Source organism: Macrobrachium nipponense, chromosome 20, assembly GCF_015104395.2.
Source record: "Macrobrachium nipponense isolate FS-2020 chromosome 20, ASM1510439v2, whole genome shotgun sequence".
Classification (NCBI taxonomy): Eukaryota; Metazoa; Arthropoda; class Malacostraca; order Decapoda; family Palaemonidae; genus Macrobrachium; species Macrobrachium nipponense.
In genome coordinates this window covers 13,817,847-13,838,787 of record NC_061089.1, presented here as the reverse complement: position 1 = coordinate 13,838,787, position 20,941 = coordinate 13,817,847, and the positions used below count along the sequence as shown (strand labels likewise).

The 20,941-nt window shown below is 36.9% G+C and overlaps 2 protein-coding genes across 5 annotated transcripts in view; one reads left to right on the top strand and one right to left on the bottom strand.

Moving 5' to 3' along the window:
- The first annotated feature begins 827 nt into the window (after positions 1–827).
- Positions 828–20,941, top strand: part of LOC135221909 (equilibrative nucleobase transporter 1-like) — a 57,247-nt gene continuing 37,133 nt past the window's right edge. The window contains exon 1 of the mRNA XM_064259940.1: positions 828–1,082. The gene's annotated coding sequence lies outside the window, so the exon portion shown is untranslated. The remainder of the gene's footprint in view (positions 1,083–20,941) is intronic.
- On the bottom strand, positions 1,076–15,845 carry LOC135221923 (equilibrative nucleobase transporter 1-like). Of its 4 annotated transcripts, none has more exons than XM_064259950.1 (10): positions 15,678–15,845; positions 11,328–11,616; positions 10,621–10,807; positions 10,278–10,447; positions 9,766–9,889; positions 9,128–9,382; positions 8,056–8,160; positions 5,063–5,258; positions 2,498–2,609; positions 1,076–2,307 (listed from the first exon to the last, which is right to left on the bottom strand). In XM_064259950.1, the coding sequence occupies exons 2-10, from the start codon at positions 11,595–11,597 to the stop codon at positions 2,182–2,184; spliced, it is 1,545 nt and encodes a 514-aa protein (XP_064116020.1). In that variant the 5' UTR covers positions 11,598–11,616; positions 15,678–15,845; the 3' UTR covers positions 1,076–2,181. The 4 variants fall into 4 exon arrangements, with proteins under 4 accessions (XP_064116020.1, XP_064116035.1, XP_064116026.1 ...); XM_064259965.1 differs by having other exon boundaries at positions 9,128–9,376; XM_064259956.1 differs by lacking the exon at positions 15,678–15,845 and adding an exon at positions 15,021–15,234.

The window sequence follows — 20,941 nt, the reverse complement described above, 5'->3', positions numbered from 1 at the left end:
GGTTCGGAAGTTACGTAAGGCTGTTGGTCCCGTTGCTGAATAACCACTTGTTCCATGCAATGTAAAAACTCCATACAAACCAAACTAAATCCTCCCTTTTACATAATATATATATATATATATATATATATATATATATATATATATATATATATATATATATATATATATATATATATATATATATATATATATATATATATATATATATGTGTGTGTGTGTGTGTGTGTAATTGTGTGTAAATATATGAAATATAGGAAACAAGCTATACCGATTTATACTGAAAGTAAAGTTTATTTATTAAACAATACAAAACTTAATCAGCGAAGAACTATCAGATTGAGAAAACATCATCAGTAGGTATACTTATTCTACACTATACAACAGAATGGAGATTGCTAGGAATTTTAGTTCTATTTGAAAGAGCAAAAACTGGAATGATAATAGCAAGAATTTACGGATTCAAACTATGAGCAAATCCACACTGCTCTCCTAATCAAAATTCATTAGCACAACCGTTGTATAAACGTCCAAAATGCACGAACATATCTAAAATATGCTTCGTAAATTCATCCAAAAATTATGAACAAGTTAGTATCACTACCTCACTGCAGAGGACCACTCGTTTCCTTAACGTTCAGTTGGTCATATTATTTTGAGAAGCCATTAGTACGGCGATTTCTTTAAAATGCCGTTTTCCATTCGATTGCCAAGTTTTGAAACATTGAATACCACAGTGATTTATCTAATGAAAAATACTTACCAAGTATTTAAAGACTTCGGCAGGGTTACCCCCTCCAAAAATAATAATAATAATAAGTAAATAAATAAAAAAAATCAAGAGACCGAAGAGAGTCAATACTAATAAATTCAGAAGTTAGTATATCAATTAGTTCGGTGCACCGAACTAATATCTTCAAATACTCGAAAACCCCGGGAGCGAGATAGTTGCTTACTGTGTGCTGATTGTTTTCGTCCAATATCGTCATAACGGTACAGCTGATCATTGAAGAAATGGACACAGGAATTCTCCGAGAAAAAATGGAACAACATTAAACAGAGAAAATGGAACATTTCACAGGTAATGAAGCAACCTTACTGAATTTTATTTATTTACTAATATTTTGCTGTAGTAGATATTGTGGAGCATACTGTAGTGGCGTTTTCAGTTTTCCAGAACATCATTAATCTCATATATACCACATAGAATAAGGTATAAATATCTTGCTCGTTAATAAAAATGCTTATTGCAAATAGGCCTATAGGTTTCAGGCTATGTCAGTAAGTCTCGGTACACCGATATACCTAGACCGTGGGCAACACATATGCCCTAAACTGCTCATTTGGTAAGTTGCTATATCAATTGAACCTTATACTAAGTACGGACAACCTAATTTCGAATATATATAAAAATAAATTCTCTATTGTAAAAGTCACTGGAACATCATGGAGAGGACAAAATAGTCTGTAAGAATGGCACCAAGGATAATCTTGGCTACGGAAACGTTAGGCCTACACCAGTTAATTCGGCAAGTATTCTTTATTGTCGTGTGCTGCTTCTAGGAAGAATTTAATTCCCAATAACAGAGCATTACTTTCCTGTGGTGGCCGTTATCTTACAATTATCTTTAGTATCGTTCCGAACCCTTAGAATAGAAAGAAATACCCCTGCTATCCTTTTCTGTCGTCGGTGTTAAACAGTCGCTGAGTATGGCAGGGGACAATATCATTTTCCTAAAAGTGTTTTCAAAATGTTATCTAATGTTGCACAGTTATGATTAATTTAATTGTACAATGATAACAAATTCTTATGATAATTAAACATCAGAGAGACAAAATAGCATTGTGCTGTCAGTGTTTCGTCACTACAGTCAGGATTAAAATAGTTAATCCTGACTACAGTATAGTAGTGTTTTGGATCGTTAGCCACTCCACGGCCTGAATCACCAACAGTTGGCTGCGAACGCAGTTCTTTAAACATCGCAATTACTAATCTATTTTATTCTTTATACTATTCCAGTTATCCAAGATGACACACAGGTCATTGGTTGGAGATCCCACAACGTGTATTTTATGGGCAATACTCTTATGGGTACGTTAGTTTTAACTCTTAGGAGTACGGTATCTTACGCATGATCACCTTTAAGGCAGGCATCTGGTTGTCGATCCAAATGCTCCTTTCAAGCTTCTTCATTCTTCTGTGCTTTGGAGGAAGTTTGCAGGACCCGGTGTAGATATTTTCTGTCAAACAGGTGCAGTGGTTGGACGAATGAAAGTGCCAGTAGACTCACTAACGTTCCGATGGCCTGGAGGTATATAGTAGAAGGAACTTCAATAATTGCCCAAAAAACAATGTAAGCTAGATTGACGAAACTATATGGGCAAAATATAATTTCCAATTAAATATCTAGCCACTGTTTTCCGAGAGAGAGAAGAGAGAGAGAGAGAGAGAGAGAGAGAGAGAGAGAGAGAGAGAGAGAGAGAGATATTTCTCACCGTATAGTAATTGGATTGTGTCCACGTGAAGTGAAGATACTGTAAAGTCGACAGAAGGGAAATGACCGTCCCTTGTATACCAATCATACGATTGAAATGGTCAGCAGGGAACCTGAAATAGATATAAATAATTTAAAGTATGTAAACAAATAAATAATGAGAGTATGAGGAGCAACAGTAATAAGCCTGGCGTTAAAATAATTTTTACTGAAATGAAGCATTCGAGAACAAAGGCATAGGCCTATTTCACTGTTCCATTCATCCAATGTTTGTTAGGCGTATCTTAATTAAGAGCTTCGTTACGTAACTTTCATGTAACCTCATATACGTACATGCCTCTACGCCGATATATATATATATATATATATTATATATATATATATATATATATATATATATATATATTATATATATTTGTGTGTGTTTGTTTGCCTATATCATGACTATAAAAGTTACTCAGGGAACTTTTGATTCTTGTCTTCAGTAAATCTCTTTGGAAACAGTGCTCCAATGCATAACTGTGGAAACTCAACTATAATTACCCCAATTATCTTTGTATTCCCATTTTTATCGTTTTTCTTTTTACATTTTTCCTGACTGTAGGTACTTATTTCCCTATTCACCGAGAGAAACCCCCTTGTCACCGGCCAATTGGGACAGGGATGCAGGCTTTTGCACTCGGGTAGAAAAATGGGTTATTTTAGTACCTGCACGAGCTGGCGTGGTGTGAATAGCACGTATGGTGTTCCTTTGCAAGGAACAAACAGTTTGATGCCAGTTCGGTTTGCAAAATATAGACAGTTTTAGAAAAAGTCATCCGTAGTTATGTCTTATGGAGGGGAGGGGTTAACTTTGTGTGTGTGTGTGTGTTTTTTTTTTTTTTTTTTTCTACCATTTGCGAAAAGGCAAGGTGAGTTGAGACATAGTGGGTGATCATTTATTCACTTCAATCTGTATATGGGTTTAATGAGATGAGGTCTTTAAATATCAAAGCGCTGATGCCATAAATAAGATTTCATTACGAAAAATGACTGCGAACAGCACTAACCGTGAATAAATAGATAAAAAAAAATCCCTTACAAACCTGTTTACTTAAGGTTTTGTTTATTGTTAACCACACTCCTCCTCCGATGTCTTAGATCCAAGTTCAACAAAACTACTTGCAACTATACTCTGTTTTTTTTCCATCTGTCCATCCGCCTGTTGTGTTTTTGTATGGTAACACTGCGTCCCGGGCTTTAGACAGTTAAATTCAGCTTACATTCAACGATTATAATAATATCCTATTTCGAATATTAACGGTGTAATTCGCATACAGTAAATTATGAAAACACTTTTCAGTTGCAAATGTACACCCAGATATCCTTTTATTTACCTAAAACTTACACATAGCGTAACTATCTAAAGCCCAGGACGCAGTGTTACCATACAAAAACACCACAGGCGGATGGACAGATGAAAAAAAACAGAGTATAGACTTAATTACAATATCGTGTGTAGGTGGGTGTTGTTTGTTTCTCACGAAATCAACAAACTTGTCTTCATATGAGAAAGATTTATGAGAATACTTTTACGATAGCAAGTATGTACAGATACTAAAGTAAATCTCCAGTTTTTTTTTCTTTCTTTCTTTTTAGTGCAATCCTTTTTTTTTTTAATCATTTTTTATAACAATTTCATTTAGCCTCTAGGCATAAATGGAGTGCAACGTAAATGTCCTAACACTGTACATAAGACTTAACAAAAAATTATAGTAATATGCATGAAATACATATTAATATAGAACATGTCATCCTAAACGTTGCATATTAGGTTTAACCAAAAGAATTTTTCGTAAATATTGCTAAAAAATGACGACATAGCTCCAGTCTGTATCAAGACCTTTTTCACGTGTGCTTCTTGTACCGTTCCCGGAGGTAATCTTCCCTGCCTTCTTCTACTTCTGTCATTGGGCTTAGCATTTCTCTTTGTCAGAAGGAAGGGGGGAGTGATGGCGTTTGGGGGACGGCCGAGGAAATCTCCAACCCCTACCCCACCGTAGCTGTGCCTAAAGATAATATTTGTAATGCATTTATGCTAGTCTTGTAAAGTTAAGATAACAAGAAAGATCTGTAACATGAGCTCGAGAGAGGTTTGTTGCACACCAGCTTAATATTAAAAAAACTGGTATTTTCCACGAGGCAGAACTCGAAACAAGGGAACTACACATCAAATTATTTTACTGTATTCTTGATAATACAGACTGTTCTGCTGTTTGCTCACTTACTAATAAAAGGATAGCGCGATGCTTTTTTTTTTTTTTTTTTTTTTTTACCTAATCGTTTGTAAAGTAAGTTAATTGCCCGTGAGAGGTGTTACGGTAGTCGGCCTAGAAGAGGATCAGTAACAACCAAGCGATCCTACTGTGGCAACCAGGTTGGACGCACCGGCCCCCCTCCCCCCACCCGGTAACATTAACGATCGAAGGAACCATTCAATTGTGGATGAAAAGCATCTGAACTTGCAAAACACAACCGGCACTTCACATATTAAGTCACGTTTGAGGACATACTATGCATAAATTACCTTGATCTCATGAAGGGGATGCCTACGCCTAAACATCCCGGTCTATTGATAGCGAGGCAGAAGAGCCCAAGGTACACAGCCCACGGGGAGAAGAAGAAGAAGCAAGAGATCTGGACTGCTACTGTGAAGGAGATGATCATCATTGGCGCTATCATGGCCTGGACGGTCGCCATCTTTTCTTCCACGCCCGTTTTGCCTGTGAGAAAGTGGGACAGGGATTCCATTAGACGACTCCTTCAGTCGATTGGGTGGGTCACGGGGTCCTTATAGTTATTCACTGGTCACCACAAGTCCTTTCACAAAATCTCTAGTGTCAGTTGCAATAGTCTTATATATATATATATATATATATATATATATATATATATATATATATATATATATGTATATTGTTCTGCTTCAAGAAGATGAAAATAACCTTCTACACCCTTTGTGTTTCCTGTCTTCGAAACTGAAAAAGCATCAGAAAAACCATGCAACTATTGAAAAGGAAACTCTAGCCTTAATCACAGCATTGAAAAAGTTTGAAGTGTATGTGAACAGACCTAGGAATGAAGAAGTTTTAGTGTTGTCTGATCACAATCCCCTGTCATTTATACAGTGGATGAAAAACCATAATCAAAGACTGACCAGGTGGTCTTTGTGCTTGCAACAGTATAATATAAAGGTTGAGCACATATCTGGTAAGAACAATGTAGATGCCGATTATTTATCCTGTTGTGAATCGTTGGATTCAACCCCGGAATAAGTAATCTTCTAGGGGGAGGAATCTTATAGTGTAAGTTTTGTAATGCAATTATAATTTTGGTAATATGATTAATTCACCTCAGAACCTGTGTATCATGTTATGAAATGTATGTTTTTGTGTTCAGATTCCCAAATTTAAAGATAACATGTGTTAAGTAGTCCAACTTTTCATTTTGAAGTAACATAAGACAGAGAGAGAGGAAGCTTATTTAGCAAGCCTTTGAAAGGGTTGTATTCACACTTTGAGAATGTCTTAGCTAAGCTGATTTCTTTATCGGCGCGAACACGTGCATAGGGACCTCCCATGCCGCATCGAGTCCTTTGAGAACCTGACCTACAATGATGTTTAACATAGAGAGAGACTGCTTTGTCCGAGCAGAACTTGCGGTTATCCAACCCCTTGAAAATAGATTAGCTAAGCTAATTTTTTATCGTCCCGATCGGGCCTGAAACGGAACAAGGGGCCTTGTTCTTTCTGCTCAATATCCGTATAGAGATGACGTAATATGTTTTTGTCTCGGACATGTACGCTCAACTAATCCCCATTCACCCTGATACGCATATTTACACATATAAAAGGCTCATTAGCTTTTGAGACGTAGTGGCGTGCGTTAGAGAGTGTAGCAATGCTCTCAAGTCTCTCTCTCTCTCTCTCTTTTGCGCTCGCTCGTTCGCGAGTGTTTCATTTAACGTAATAATGTAACTCACATTTGTATTTGAGAAGGTCACTCAGTAACTGTCTTAATGTATGTGTTGTTTGTGGAATCTGAGCATAGTGTTACTAATATTATTTTTGTGAAGGCGCCCACGAAAATATTGAAGAGTTTGAAATTGTAACAGGCCTTTTGATTGGAGTTGCAACTGCGTATACAGGTATTTTTCAAATGTTTTGAAGTGCACTTCGAGGTTTTATTTTGCCATTGGATAAAATTATCCTTTTCAGGACATTTTTCTTTTGCTTTGTTTTTATGACATGTCCATTTTTATATGCTTAATGTTTGTACTGTCAATGCTTTAATTGTTTTCATATAATGCATTATGCTTTTTTTGCATTGTCTTTATTTTGTTTAATCAGTTTGAATAATATTCTATTGTGTAATTGTTTGAATTTAACACTTGCACATTAATTTGTATTTGATTAAATTTCATTTCAAATTTAATTATTACTTTATGATTTATTTTAATTAATTTTCTTGATAAACTTTGATTTAATTTTGCTTAATAATTAATTCAAGAATTAATTAAACTTTTGTTTTCAAGTAATAACAATTTCCGAGATTGTGAATTTCACTTATAAATTTTGAATTTAGAAATAAATTTTTGTATTTAAAATTTATATGAGTATTTCATTTAACCACCAGTAGTATAACGTATTTTTTTGTTTAGGTAGAAATAAAGAGTGATAATTGTGCCGTTTCCCACAAATAAATCAGAATCAGGGAAATACTTAGATTTTAAATTGTAAAAGGAGTGATGCCCTTTAATTAAGATTACCTCACACCTATTTTAATGAACTTAGACTGATTGTTTTCTTGACTGTTCAGTTCTATAAGGGATCACTATTACCTTTAGAGTATTCAGTCTTTTAGTATTTGTGATGAAGGGTCAGGTGTCTGGCTGTAGTGAGGTAAGTAATAACCAGGTACTTGAACAAACTGTGCCCTAAGTACAAAGGGTGTCCCAGACCCAGGAATAAAAGGGTCTCTTGTGCTAACAAGTACGAATGGTAAGTGAAATAACCAGATACTTGGCAATTTGGGTTAACAAATATTAATGGTGTCCAGACACAGATCTTTGACTACTTCGTGCACCAAGTATTAATGGTATCCAGACCCAGATACTCTAGGCCACTTCGTCACAATATATATATATATATTATATATATATATATATATATATCAAGGCAAAGGCGTGACTCTTGTAAAGCAGTTTATTTTTTTTTTAGGGGGTGCCGGTTGTGAGGGGCGGGCGGGACCTGGGCTTCGATCAACAAATTACTTTGTCATATAGACTCCTCAATTTCATTTTTTATACTTTGAAATACGTTCTGATAAAGATGATGGTAACTTTATTTATATACGTACACACACACACATATATATATTATATATATATATATAAATGTTTGTTATGATATGTACATATATGTTTATGTTATATGTACATACATACATACTTCTGCAATGTAAACCTGCCGTGATTAAAGAAACAGGGAAATAGATACAAATAATTAATTGATAGATTACCTCTCTTGTAGTAGGCCGATAGGAGGTCAATGAACAGTCCCGGTAGAGGTGTGGTGAAGACGCAGAGCACATTGGCATAACCAAACATTCTAGAGTAGTATGCAGCTGGAAGAGGTACAGTTAACCAACATGAGGTATAATTCATACCTAATATAGCTAAGACGTAATAAATGGAAAGCTGTACTAATTTACTGACCGAAAAAATATCTAAATAACTTGTGCATTCAGGTCCTGACGTATACAACTGATTGGTAAGTTTTGTTCACCGTCAGAACTTCAACTTTTAGGATAATCTTTTCATCATTTCTTGAAGGTAACTAGCGCGTTTTATATTTCGATGATGACTGCTTGATTTTTTTTTCAAAATGGAGTAATCTTGCGTGTAAGAAAGTTTCCACAAAACGCAACACTAAGTTTCTGACTATCTCAAGTATTCCTGCTAAAGTAAGGCACCAAGAATGATTTCCGTTTTATCCTATAATTTTAGTGTCATAACTTTAACTAGATGGCTATTTCATTATTTTCATTACAGGGAAATTCTCAGGTATCCTAGATTATTAGAAGATGGTTCACTTATCTTATGAGTACGAAATCCTCAAACGAAAAGTGGAAAGCCTGTAAGTAACTTGCCCCATTGATGACCAACGATGCCATTATCGTTATAATTAATGAAATTAGTCTATAGTAAACGGCTCTATAGTAGATTCACATCAGCCGTGCATTTGATGTCTAGGCCCGTCCCTTACGATGCTCCTGATTGGCCTGTTGATAAGCCAATGACAGGGCTGGAAACGGTCTTTCTCGAGAGAGTTCCTATAGGTAGGATGTATGTTCCACCTCTCCTGAGGGATACTTTTGAAAGACTTATCCCTCAATAGAGGTGGAAATACATCCTACCCGACTGAACTTTCGAAAGAGCCTGAGAGTTTCCAGCTCTGCGATTGGCTTATCAGCAGCCAATGAGGAGAGTCGTAAGGGATGGGACTAGACATCAAATGCACGGCTGATGTGAATCTACCATAGTATATACAGTATAGGTGTGTTTACCTTAGAGTCCTTGCTCGCCACTAACCTTCTTCGTTGCTTTGGGAAAATTTATTGATCCAAGAGTTGAAGTAGGTCCCAAAAATGGTGACGGCGAGCATGTTGTTGAACAGCCAGAACTGGAGAAGCGCCATGGAGACGGAGAACAAGCTCTTGCTCAGCGGAGTCTGGTGGGAGTTGGCGGGTTTTTCCGTCGAGTCGTGAAGTTTTCCCGTTTCTTTCAACTCGGTGTCATCGGATTTGGTTACAAGCTTAGGCTGGCTTTCCGACTGCTTTTCTGAACCTCGTGGAGAATAAGAAAGGTACCACCATTGATATTTAAGGAAAGAGACGAGTTGCCAGGTTTCTAAGGCAATGAGTACCTACATTTTTCATGTACTTCGTCCGTGGAGATTTGTTGCCAGTTAACGTTTCCCATAATCAGGAGTAAATAGCAGATATAAAAGGGGACTTGACTAGAATATGATTAAACCGACCATATCTCAGTATACTGTTTAAAGAGGATAGAATGTGAGGAACATTGATTTGCTCTAAATTAGTACAAAAACAAGAAGAAACTATATACTGCGCTAGAAATAGTGTTTCCATGGATGCACAATATAAAGAAAACAGAGGAGAACATTGGAAAATAATGAAGAAAAAAAAAGTTGAAAACATCCAGCCAACCTGCTTCGTCCTCGTGGGGAATGTGATGCCAAGGGATAAACAGCGTCGTCATGACGATGAAACACGACCCGACCGCCATCAGCCTACAGACTGCCTCCCATCCGTAACCGGCTTCGAACGCCGACTGAGGGGAAGAATTGAGGCCTTTTATAGGACGTCAGACCGTAACGGATTCAGACTTAAATTAATGGAGAGCTGGTTTCACATGAATGATGGACAGTCGGATATAATTAGATTTTCCTTGTAATAACTGTAATAATACTTGTACTAAGATAGTTGCGAAGGAGTTACAGAATTATAAATATTCTTCTAAATCACTGTCAGCGGATACTTCATACCAATTTTTTTTTTTTTTATATTTACATCAATAAAGGTATATCTTAACACAAGCATGATAAAATTAATAATTCGTTTTTCTAGATATTTACATCAGTCCAAGGATACCTTAATACGGGCAAAGAATGAGGATGAAGATGCGTTCAGCTCATAGCAGTGAGCACAGAGCGAATTACCTGCATGACCATGAACAGCGCCGCAGAGATCGTATAGATGCCGCTGATGATGGCCATGACAGTGTTCCTCTGTTTCGGGAACAGGTTGCCAAACTCGAAACACGCCACTCTGATCATGTTGCCTCCGACGGACAATAGGATGGAGCCACCCCAGAGATAGTTCGGAGTTGCTGAAGAAATATTTCCGTGAAAATATTAGTCGGAAATGTGAATTGATTTAAGGAAGTATATTTTGTTATCGCGAGATGTTTTCAAATACATTGGCACATTTATTAACAATCCCTTGATGTTTTTGAGTTATTAGTACTATGGCAAACACAAACCTGTATAAATTCATACGAACCTTCACTGGTGAGCGAAAGGAGAACGAATCCCAGCGAGATGAGGACGCTGGCCGTGATCCTGGTGAAGGCTTGGCCTAGATGGTGTAGGCCGTAGCCGACGAGGATCCCTGGCGTGGTGTACATGACGATGGCGACGGTTCCTATGAGAGTGAACTGTTCGTCCTGCGCTCTGCACCCGCGGGTAAACTGCCCCAGAGGAAGCGGGTAAGATAATTCCGGTTTAATAGGTAACATTTTCATTTGAAGCTCCTACCTGGTTGTCAGAACACTTTACGCGGTGTACATGATGCGTTGCTTAAGTTTCTTTGCAGCATCCTTTAGGCCCGTAGCTATAACCTCTTTCATTCCTTTTACAGCACGTCCGTTCATATTCTCTTTCATCTATCTTACTTACCACCCTCTCTTAACTCGTTTCATATTGCAATTGCGAGGTTTTCTTTTAGTTACGCTTTGCAAATTTCTTTACTTCAACTTCCTTCTCAGCACTGAGTGGCCTCAAAAGTACCAGCGCTTGGCCTAAATTTCATATTCCATTGCACTCTGTTATTTGGCAAACTACAGTTGACGAGGTTCATATACCTAATTTTTATATTTTTATTTTTTTATCATGATTATTTTTTTTCTTAGCATTCGTGTCTTGCATTATATGGATATGACAATCATCTGTCTCATAATCACATGACAAAACAGCTTTGCTTATGCTTACCTCCAACCCATGCGCATCCCCTCCGTCGGCTGTCTCGTTCCATGACAGTGACGTCACGGCTGTCTTGTTCCCTCCTCCTAGGAATTCGTCCGGGCAGAGATGCCTGAAGACGCCCTGCGTCTTCATGATGTGCACCAGCGACGCCCAGCCGAAGATGTTACCGGACCAGAGGGACGTTTCGATGAGGCCAGTCAGCAGCACGAACCATCGGTGGCCCCGAGACATCTCCCTGAGGGACGCCGGCTGCTTCATTATCGCGAGTGGCGCCATGTTTGAAGTTCTCGTTGTTCTGGGGGTAATTAAGGGTATATTGATTTCTCCAGGAATAAGAGCGATTTAATCTACGTAATTACATTCGAACAAATTCTTAAGTTATACTTTGTGAAGGTCACTAACTCGAAGGTTAAAATCTATGATCCATCCTCCATGGCATTCCCTTGTGAAGCAAGGGTTACGGGCTGCTCTGTGAGCAAGAGCCCGTGCTGACACAAGTTCAGCTTAATCAAAAACAACAACAAGCAAGGACTCTCTTCCTTCATCTGTATTTCACGAATCATTCCAGCTCCCCCTCTGTCATCAGAGATGGAGTCTGTTATCACAGTGTCCATTAAGCAAACTTATTTTGCTAAATGGGGTTTTTTTGGGGTGTCGTTTCGTACGGAGTTTGTCTTTAGCGAGCGCAGTACCAGAGCAGAAAATTTAATAAGCTTAAGTAACGTTTCGGGTTACCCTTGGTTCGTGTAATGCACCGTTACGTAAGGTGTGCTGTGCATATTTGTGTATAGTGTGGATATTTACGAGTTGCTCGAGCGAGTTTTAGAAATAGAGAACTCGTAGCTGTATTTTCCTTTGGAATTCATTTTTCTGCTCCACCTCGATGTAACCCGGGTGGTGTTGAAACCGCTGGCTGTAATAATACTGTAATATAGCTTTGGAAAAGGGTGTACAGTTCCTTTACTGTATAACTTTAGAATCACCTTCCTGACAGTTGTAATGGATGCCAATATTTATATGTTTAAAGAGTATGGCAATATGTTAAGGGAGAAAATGCGCGAGAGAGGAAGACACGAACAAGAGCTAAAGCGCCTCAGTGGCGTGATCGGTTTGGTCTTGGCCTGCCACCTCGGTGGCCGCGAGTTCGATTCCCGGTCATTTCACCTAGGTGTGAGAGATGTGTATTTCTGCTGATAGAAGTTCACTCACGACGTGGTTCGGAAGTCACGTAAAGACGTTGGTCCCGTTGCTGAATAACCACTGGTTCCATGCAACGTAAAAACACCATACAAACAAACGATCAAGAGTTACTAATAAATAAATAGATAATTAATTAAAAAATGAAAACAGCGTAGATAAGGCATGTGATAATAATTATACATGCATAATTTTGCTTAAAGATTTGTCCTTCAATGTTGCTTATGAAGCCTTCATTATACATCCCAGGCCGACCTGTCTTTATGGGTCGTTGACACATCCTAGACTTAAATTTAAACCTTTCTACGCAATACCGAGAAATGTGTCAATATTTCGAGTTTAGAAGTTTCTCTAGCTCACCAGCGAGAGAATTGAATCAATCCCACGGGGATGAAACATCTCTGGCCTCGTGTCCTGAAAAAACCATCGTGTCCCTGTTGGTTGGTGTAAGCGATAATAAACAGTACATATATTGTTAGGCGACTGTGGTCAGCAGCCAGGGGCTATAGTAGATTCACATCAAGCTTACATCTGATGTCTAGGCCCGTCCCTTACGACGCACCTGATTGGCTGTTGATAAGCCAATCACAGGGCTGGAAACTCTCTGTCTCTCGAGAGTTCACATAGGTAGGATGTATGTTCCACCTCTCCTGAGGGATACTGTTGAAAGACTTATCCCTCAGGAGAGGTGGAACATAGTACATCCTACCTATATGAACTCTCGAGAGACTGAGAGCTTCCAGCCCTGTGATTTGCTTATATATCAACATCTAATCAGGAGCGTCATAAGGGACTGGCCTAGACATCAGATGCTCGCTTGATGTGAACCTACTATAGCCAACTTATCGCTCAAAGCCGCTTTGGGGATCCCCCCCAAATAAATAAATAAATAAATAAATAAATAAAACACGGAATCGAATGAAAAAAACAAGACAAATGTCACCATCCCAACAGACTTCAGTTCTTACCAGAGAACGAATCTCAGCGTTGATGAGGCGTAAAAATATTTTGACTACTGGGCTGCAATTTTATAAGCGGAATACATACCAAAGTTTAGATTTCCCGTTCCTAAACGTATCGTGCAGTGTCTGCTGTAAACTGACTTTACCGGTAATAATATATGTTTTAGAAAGTAACTGCCAGTGCACACGTACACATACCCGTCTCAAAATCATTATATTCTCTGCATTTCCATCAGATACTTTTTTTTTCAAGGTATTTCATGCATGCTTGTCTTTAAGTGTGCATGACTGACATGAGTAAAACTTCGCATCAAAAAGATATGTCACCACATAACTAAAAATCACTGGCTCTGTATCTTGACCGGTTACTGCTGCAGTGTGGGGTCTGCGGTGGGAGGTTGAATTTTTAGTCAATGGCCCCTTTGGCAGGGTTGTTCCATGTGAATATGCTTCATCTGTTGTAGTAATAATAATAAATAATATGCAGATCAATAAGAGACCATATTATAAGAAGAGGCCATATATACCTTTCAGACCCATTAGTCTTGGCATGGCGGACAGTCTCGTCACGGGCAATTTAAACTACTACTGGATGGGCCGCAAAAATAAAAAACAAATCAGATAAATAGCTGCAACTGTCTGGGAGTTTTTTTTCTTTGTTGAAAGTTGCTCATTCATAAAAGCCATTCATTTTCGTAAAAAATATTCCTTGTCAAGTTTAGTACATGGGTTTTACAGTTTACTGATCAGTTTTGATTATAATTAAAACACACACAATTCAAATGTATATGTATATACATACATATATATATATATATATATATATATATATATATATATGTATACTACATATACATATATATATATATATATATATATATATATATATGTGTGTGTGTGTGTGTGTGTGTGTAATTGTAATTGCAACAATGCCCTCTTAACTTCTCAAATTCTTTGCTCTTTTGTTTGTATAAGTTTGTCACTACAAAGCCTCAGAAACCAACTTCAAAGAAATATGAAGAAATCAGGACGTCCGGTAGCGGGAAACGGGTTCGTTTCCCGCTGCCGGGCATCATGATTTCTTCATATTTCTTTGAAGTTGGTTCTGAAGGCTTTGTAGTGACAAGCGTATCCCCCCCCCCCAAAAAAAAAAAAAAGCGAAGTTTTTGAGAAGTTAAGAGGGCATTGTGGCTATTACAGTTGCATATGTATCAGGTTAATATGATGTATACTTAATTATTTCTGCTAATGTGATTACTGTCATTTTTATAGACTGTATCTTTAGGATCAGGTCTCCTTGGGGCTAGTGCCTTCAGTGTGCCTCACACGGTGCGCTTGAGGTTCTGTGTGGCGTCCCTTCGTCCCCTACCTGCAACCCCGTTTATTCTTTTAACTGTCCCTCCGTTGATATTATCTCCTTCCATCTTACTGTTCACCCTCTCTTAAAAATGGCTTCTAAGTGCAACTGCCAGGTTTTTTCCTCCTGTTACACCTTTCAAACAAATAGATTTAAAGTGCTTTAGTAGGCATGTCAACTTACCTGAATCAATATCTGTAGGTCTATTTAAACTTCACTGAAAGGGCGACAATAAGAAGAATTCGATTTTAGATATGTCTTTATACTTCTACTCGTGTTTTCACTGTAAACATATATACAAACGGATATTTGGGTCTCACGAAAATATCACGGTAAAGAGAGAGGAAAACAACGACTTTTTTCCACTTAATTATGAAGTCGAGGCCAGTCTAAGCCTAATGTCACAGTATACCATTGGAAACCGTATAGTCATATACACACATGGCTCTTCGTATCTTCCGTAGACCTTATTTTAGGGATTACGCATATGAAGAAAATTGTTTTATATGCGTATACGCTTAATGGTGCGTTTAATAGCGGCATAAAAGTAATACTAATTAGAATGCAATATCGTTTTACTAACATGAGGCGTATTTTCACACTAATTAGAATGTAATATCGTTTTACTAACATGAGGCGTATTTTCACGTATGGTAGATCACTCCATCTACATTGCAAAAGATAAACAAATAAATAAACAGGTACTAATCTCAATGGCAGCTTGAATGCCAAGTCAGTGGCGCGTGTTATCTTGTTCCATATGAATCATGTTCATCTTCTGAATAACAATAATATGAAATAAGCGTAACGTGAAAAGAATTAATACTAAACTATTCTTACTTTCGGTTTGCAATCTCTAGTGTTATTTGCGCCTCCAAGATCGGACTGAAAATGGGACCGGATGCCTGAGAGTATATAATGCCAACTCGCTGTAGTAGTATGACTCACTCCCGACCGTTTCCCATCAGCTGCCGTAGACACGACCGGGGGAGCACTGCGCCACCATCGATTACCCGACAGCCACTGCCAGCAGACCCACTGGTTGGTGACTTCGTCAAGTCCCCTTCGTAACTTCTTTACGTAACTCTCCCAGCCCCTTGGCGCCCCTACGTTTCGTCTAAAAGTCTGGGTTTGCCCTGAACGTCAATGTCACAGTTTACTTACTCCTCTGTGCAGTGCGCTGGTGGTGACCTTTGGATGGAGGCCGATGGGAGGGGGGCGCGTTGGATACGTCGTATCCAGAGGCTACGAATCTGTTTGGAGAGAAGTTACTAGTTAATTCCTCAACCCTGGCTGCGACATATCACAGTCAATGAATTCCTGGCTACTTATTCCTAAAACCGGGTCAAGTAGTCGTCTCCTTTATAGCAGTGGGAAAAATAAAGGGAAAAATAACGTTTGTTTTCATAATTTTTAGATAATGAGGACGCTTCTTACAATCCGTTTTCCAGGAGCTGGCACTACTTTAAATCCCCTTGAACCCTTTTCCATGAAGTGACAGTTTTTAACTCGCCTTAGACCCTTTTTCAGGGAGTGGCAGATCTTTAACTTCCCTTTGAAACCTTTTCCAGGCAGTGGCAGAGTTTTAACTTCCTTAAACCCATTTCCAGGAGGTGGCATTTTGAACTCGCCTTGGACCCTTTTCCATGAAGTGGCAGAATTTTAAATCGCCTTGGACCATTTTCCTTGAAGTGGCAGAATTTTAAATCGCCTTGGACCCTTTTCCAGGAGGTGGCAGAATCTTAAATCGCCTTGGACCTTTTTCTATGAAGTGGCAGAATTTTAAATCACCTTGCACCCTTTTCCAGGAAGTGGCAGATTTTTAACTTCCCTGTGAAACCTTTTCCAGACAGTGGCAGTTTTAACTCCCTTAAATCCATTTCCAGGAGGTGGCATTTTTAACTCGCCTTGGACCCTTTTCCATGAAGTTGCAGAATTTTAAATCGCCTTGGACCCTTTTCCAGGAGGTGGCAGAACTTTAAATCGCCTTGGACCCTTTTCCATGAAGTGGCAGAATCTTAAATCGTCTTGGACCCTTTTCCAGGAGGTGGCAGAATTTTAAATCGCCTTGGACCCTTTTCCATGAAGTGGTAGAATTTTAAATCGCCTTGGACCCTTTTCCATGAAGTGGTAGAATTTTAAATCGCCTTGGACCCTTTTCCAGGAAGTAACAGAGTTTTAAATCCTTTTGAACCATTTTCCAGGTAGTGACAGATTTTTAACTCTCCTTGAAACCTTTTCCAGGTAGTGGCAGAGCTTTAAATCCCCTTGAACCATTTTCCAGGAAATGACAGTTTTAACTCTCCTTGGACTAACTCCCTTTGAAACCCTTCTCCAGAAAATTTCCATAATTTGACGCCCTTGGAAGATTTTCTAGGAACTTGCGCTGCTTTATTTTCCTTAGAACCCTTTTCCAGGAAGTGGCACTATTTTAACTCCCCTAGGGCCATTTTCCAGGAAACTTAATAATTTCAACTCCCCGTGAATTTTTTCTACAAAAAATTGCACTAATTTTGTGGGACCTGCCATCCTAATTTCTCTAGATTCTTATATTTTAATTTCCCTCGAACCTTTTTGTAAGAAATAGTCCTTCTTTAACTTCCCCTTAGCCTTTTTCCAGGAGCTTGCAGTATTTCAGCTCCCCTTAAATGCCTCTTCATCAAATGCATCTACTCTGACCCTCATTGAACGCTTTTGAGAGAAACGGCACAAACCAAAGAGGAAATCCTTTTAACAGTGAATCAAAGCTCTTTTTAACGTGAAAAATTTTTTCATTTATAAGAACGAAAGGGTTTTACAAATAATACATGTGGTCAGTGTTCTCAGATGTATGCCTATTGTATTTTGACCAACGGCACAGATACACTTGGGGGTCTAATCGTAAATAATGTAAAAATATATAATGGCTCAAGAGACCATTCTCAGATTGTTCTTGTTTGTATAAAAGGACGAATTAATACGAACCGAACCATCTTCATAATCTAAAAGGAATACAACATACCTTGAAGAAATAGTTTTGAAACTTGTTAAAATTAAGTCGACATAGTCAGTTTATGTGTGTGTGTGTGTATGTGTTAAATTTAAGTCGATATAATCAGATTTTTTTTTAGTCGACATAATCAGTTTTTTGTGTTAAATTATCGACTGAATCAGTATGGTAAAATTAAGTCGACAAAAAATTGATCAAGTGTGTAATTAGTCGACATGATAGTGTGGGTAAAAATTAGATTCTACATGATCAGATTTTTTTGTATAAGTCGACTTGATCAGTTTTTTTATGTTAAAATTAAGTCGACATGATCAGTTTTTTGTGGTAAAATTAAGTCGACATGATCAGTTTTTTGTGGTAAAATTAAGTCTACATGATCAGTTTTTTTTTGTTAAAATTAAGTCGACATGATCAATTTTTTTTATGTTAAAATTAAGTCGACATGATTAGTTTTTTTGTAGTTAAATTAAGTCGACATGATCAGTTTTTTGTGTTAAAATTAAGTCGACATGATCAGTTTTTTGTGTTGAAATTAAGTCGACATGATCAGTTTTTTTGTGGTAAAATTAAGTCGACATGATCAGTTTTTTGTGGTAAAATTAAGTCGACATGATCAGTTTTTTGTGTTAAAATTAAGTCGACATGATCAGTTTTTTGTGGTAAAATTAATCGACATGATCAGTTTTTTGTGTTAAAATTAAGTCGACATGATCAGTTTTTTGTGTTAAAATTAAGTCGACATGATCAGTTTTTTTATGTTAAAATTAAGTAGACATGATCAGTTTTTTGTGGTAAAATTAAGTCGACATGATCAGTTTTCTTGTTGAAATTAAGTCGACATGATCAGTTTTTTTGTGGTAAAATTGGTAAAATTAAGTCGACATGATCAGTTTTTTGTGTTGAAATTAAGTCGACATGATCAGTTTTTTTGTGTTAAAATTAAGTCGACATGATCAGTTTTTTTGTGGTAAAATTAAGTCGACATGATCAGTTTTTTTGTGGTAAAATTAAGTCGACATGATCAGTGTTTTGTGGTAAAATTAAGTCGACATGATAAGTTTTTTGTGGTAAAATTAAGTCGACATGATCAGTTTTTTTGTGGTAAAATTAAGTCGACATGATCAGTTTTTTGTGATAAAATTAAGTCGACATGATCAGTTTTTTGTGTTAAAATTAAGTCGACATGATCAGTTTTTTTTGTGGTAAAATTAAGTCGACATGAGGTCAGTGTTTTTTTTGTAATTAAATTAACGGCTCGATGATGATCAGTTTTCTTTTTTTTGTGATAAAATTAAGTCGGAGCATGATCAGTTTTTTTGTTGGTAAAATTAAGTCGACATGATCAGTTTTTTGTGTTAAAATTAAGTCGACATGATCAGTTTTTGTGGTAAAATTAAGTCCACATAATCAGTTTTTTGTGTTAAAATTAAGTCAACATGGAATCAGTTTCTTGGTTAAAATTAAGTCCGATCAGTTTTTTGTGTTAAAATTAAGTCAACATGATCAGTTTTCTTGTGGTAAAATTAAGTCGACATGATTAGTTTTTTGTAGTTAAATTAAGTCGACATGATCAGTTTTTTTTGTGATAAAATTAAGTCGACATGATCAGTTTTTTTTGTGGTAAAATTAAGTCGACATGATCAGTTTTTTTTTTTGTGGGTAAAATTAAGTCGACATGATTCAGTTTTTTTTTTTGGGTTAAAATTAAGTCGACATGAATTTTTTTTGTCGTTAAAATTAAGTCGTACATGACAGTTTTTGGTTTTTGTGTTAAAATTAAGTCGACATGATCAGTTTTTTTGTGGTAAAATTAAGTCGACATGATCAGTTTTTTTGTGTTAAAATTAAGTCGACATGATCAGTTTTTTTGTGGTAAAATTAAGTCGACATGATCAGTTTTTTTTGGTAAAATTAAGTCGACATGATCAGTTTTTTGTGGTAAAATTAAGTCGACATGATCAGTTTTTTGTGGTAAAATTAGTCGGGATGATTTCAGTGGTAAAATTAAGTCGACATGATCCGGTTTTTTGTGGTAAAATTAAGGTCCACATGATCGTTTTTTTGTGGTAAAATTAAGTCGACTATGATCAGTTTTTTTGTGTTAAAATTAAGTCGACATGATCAGTTTTTTTGTGGTAAAATTAAGCGACATTTTTTTGACAGTTTTTTGGTGGTAAAATTAAGTCGACATGATCAGTTTTTTGTGGTTAAAAAATTAGGCGAAATGATCAGTTTTTTTGTGGTAAAATTAAGTCGACATGATCAGTTTTTTTGTGGTAAAATTAAGTCGACATGATCAGTTTTTTGTGGTAAAATTAAGTCGACATGATCAGTTTTTTTGTGGTAAAATTAAGTCGACATGATCAGTTTTTTGTGTAAAAGTAAGTCGATGACAGTTTTTTGTGTTTAAAATTAAAGTCTGATGGAAAAAATTAATCAGTGTTTTTTTGGGTAAAATTAAGTCGACATGATCAGTTTTTTGTGTAAAATTAAGTCGACATGAATCAGGTAAAATTAAGCGACATGATCAGTTTTTTGTGTTAAAAAATTAAGTCGACAATAAGTTTTTTGTTGTGTTAAAGCGACAGATCCGTTTTTGTGTAAAATTAAGTCGACCTGATCAGTTTTTTGTGTTAAAATTAAGTCGACATGATCAGTTTTTTTTGTGGTAAAATTAAGTCGAAATAATCAGTTATTGTGTGTGTTAAAATTAAGTCGACATAATCAGTTTTTGTGTGTGTTAAAATTAAGTCAATATAATCAGTTTTTTGTGGTAAAATTAAGTCGACATAATCAGTTTTTTGTAGTAAAATTAAGTCGACACAATCAGTTTTTTGAGTCGTCATTTTTTGTCTCATTTGCACATCACCGTAAAGAGAGAGAGAGAGAGAGAGACCATAAAAAGCCATCACGAAATCTTACGAAAGAAGTTATATAAAAGTGAATGATTCAAACTCGCTGAAAAAAAAAAACATCACAGAAAACGGGATATTAACTAAATAAGCTCATTACGAACCCGCATAATCTTGGAACCGCTAACACGCCTCCCGAATTGGCCCATTTGCAAAATGAGCATTTTCAAGACGTCCCTTTACACACATACCCTCAAACTGAA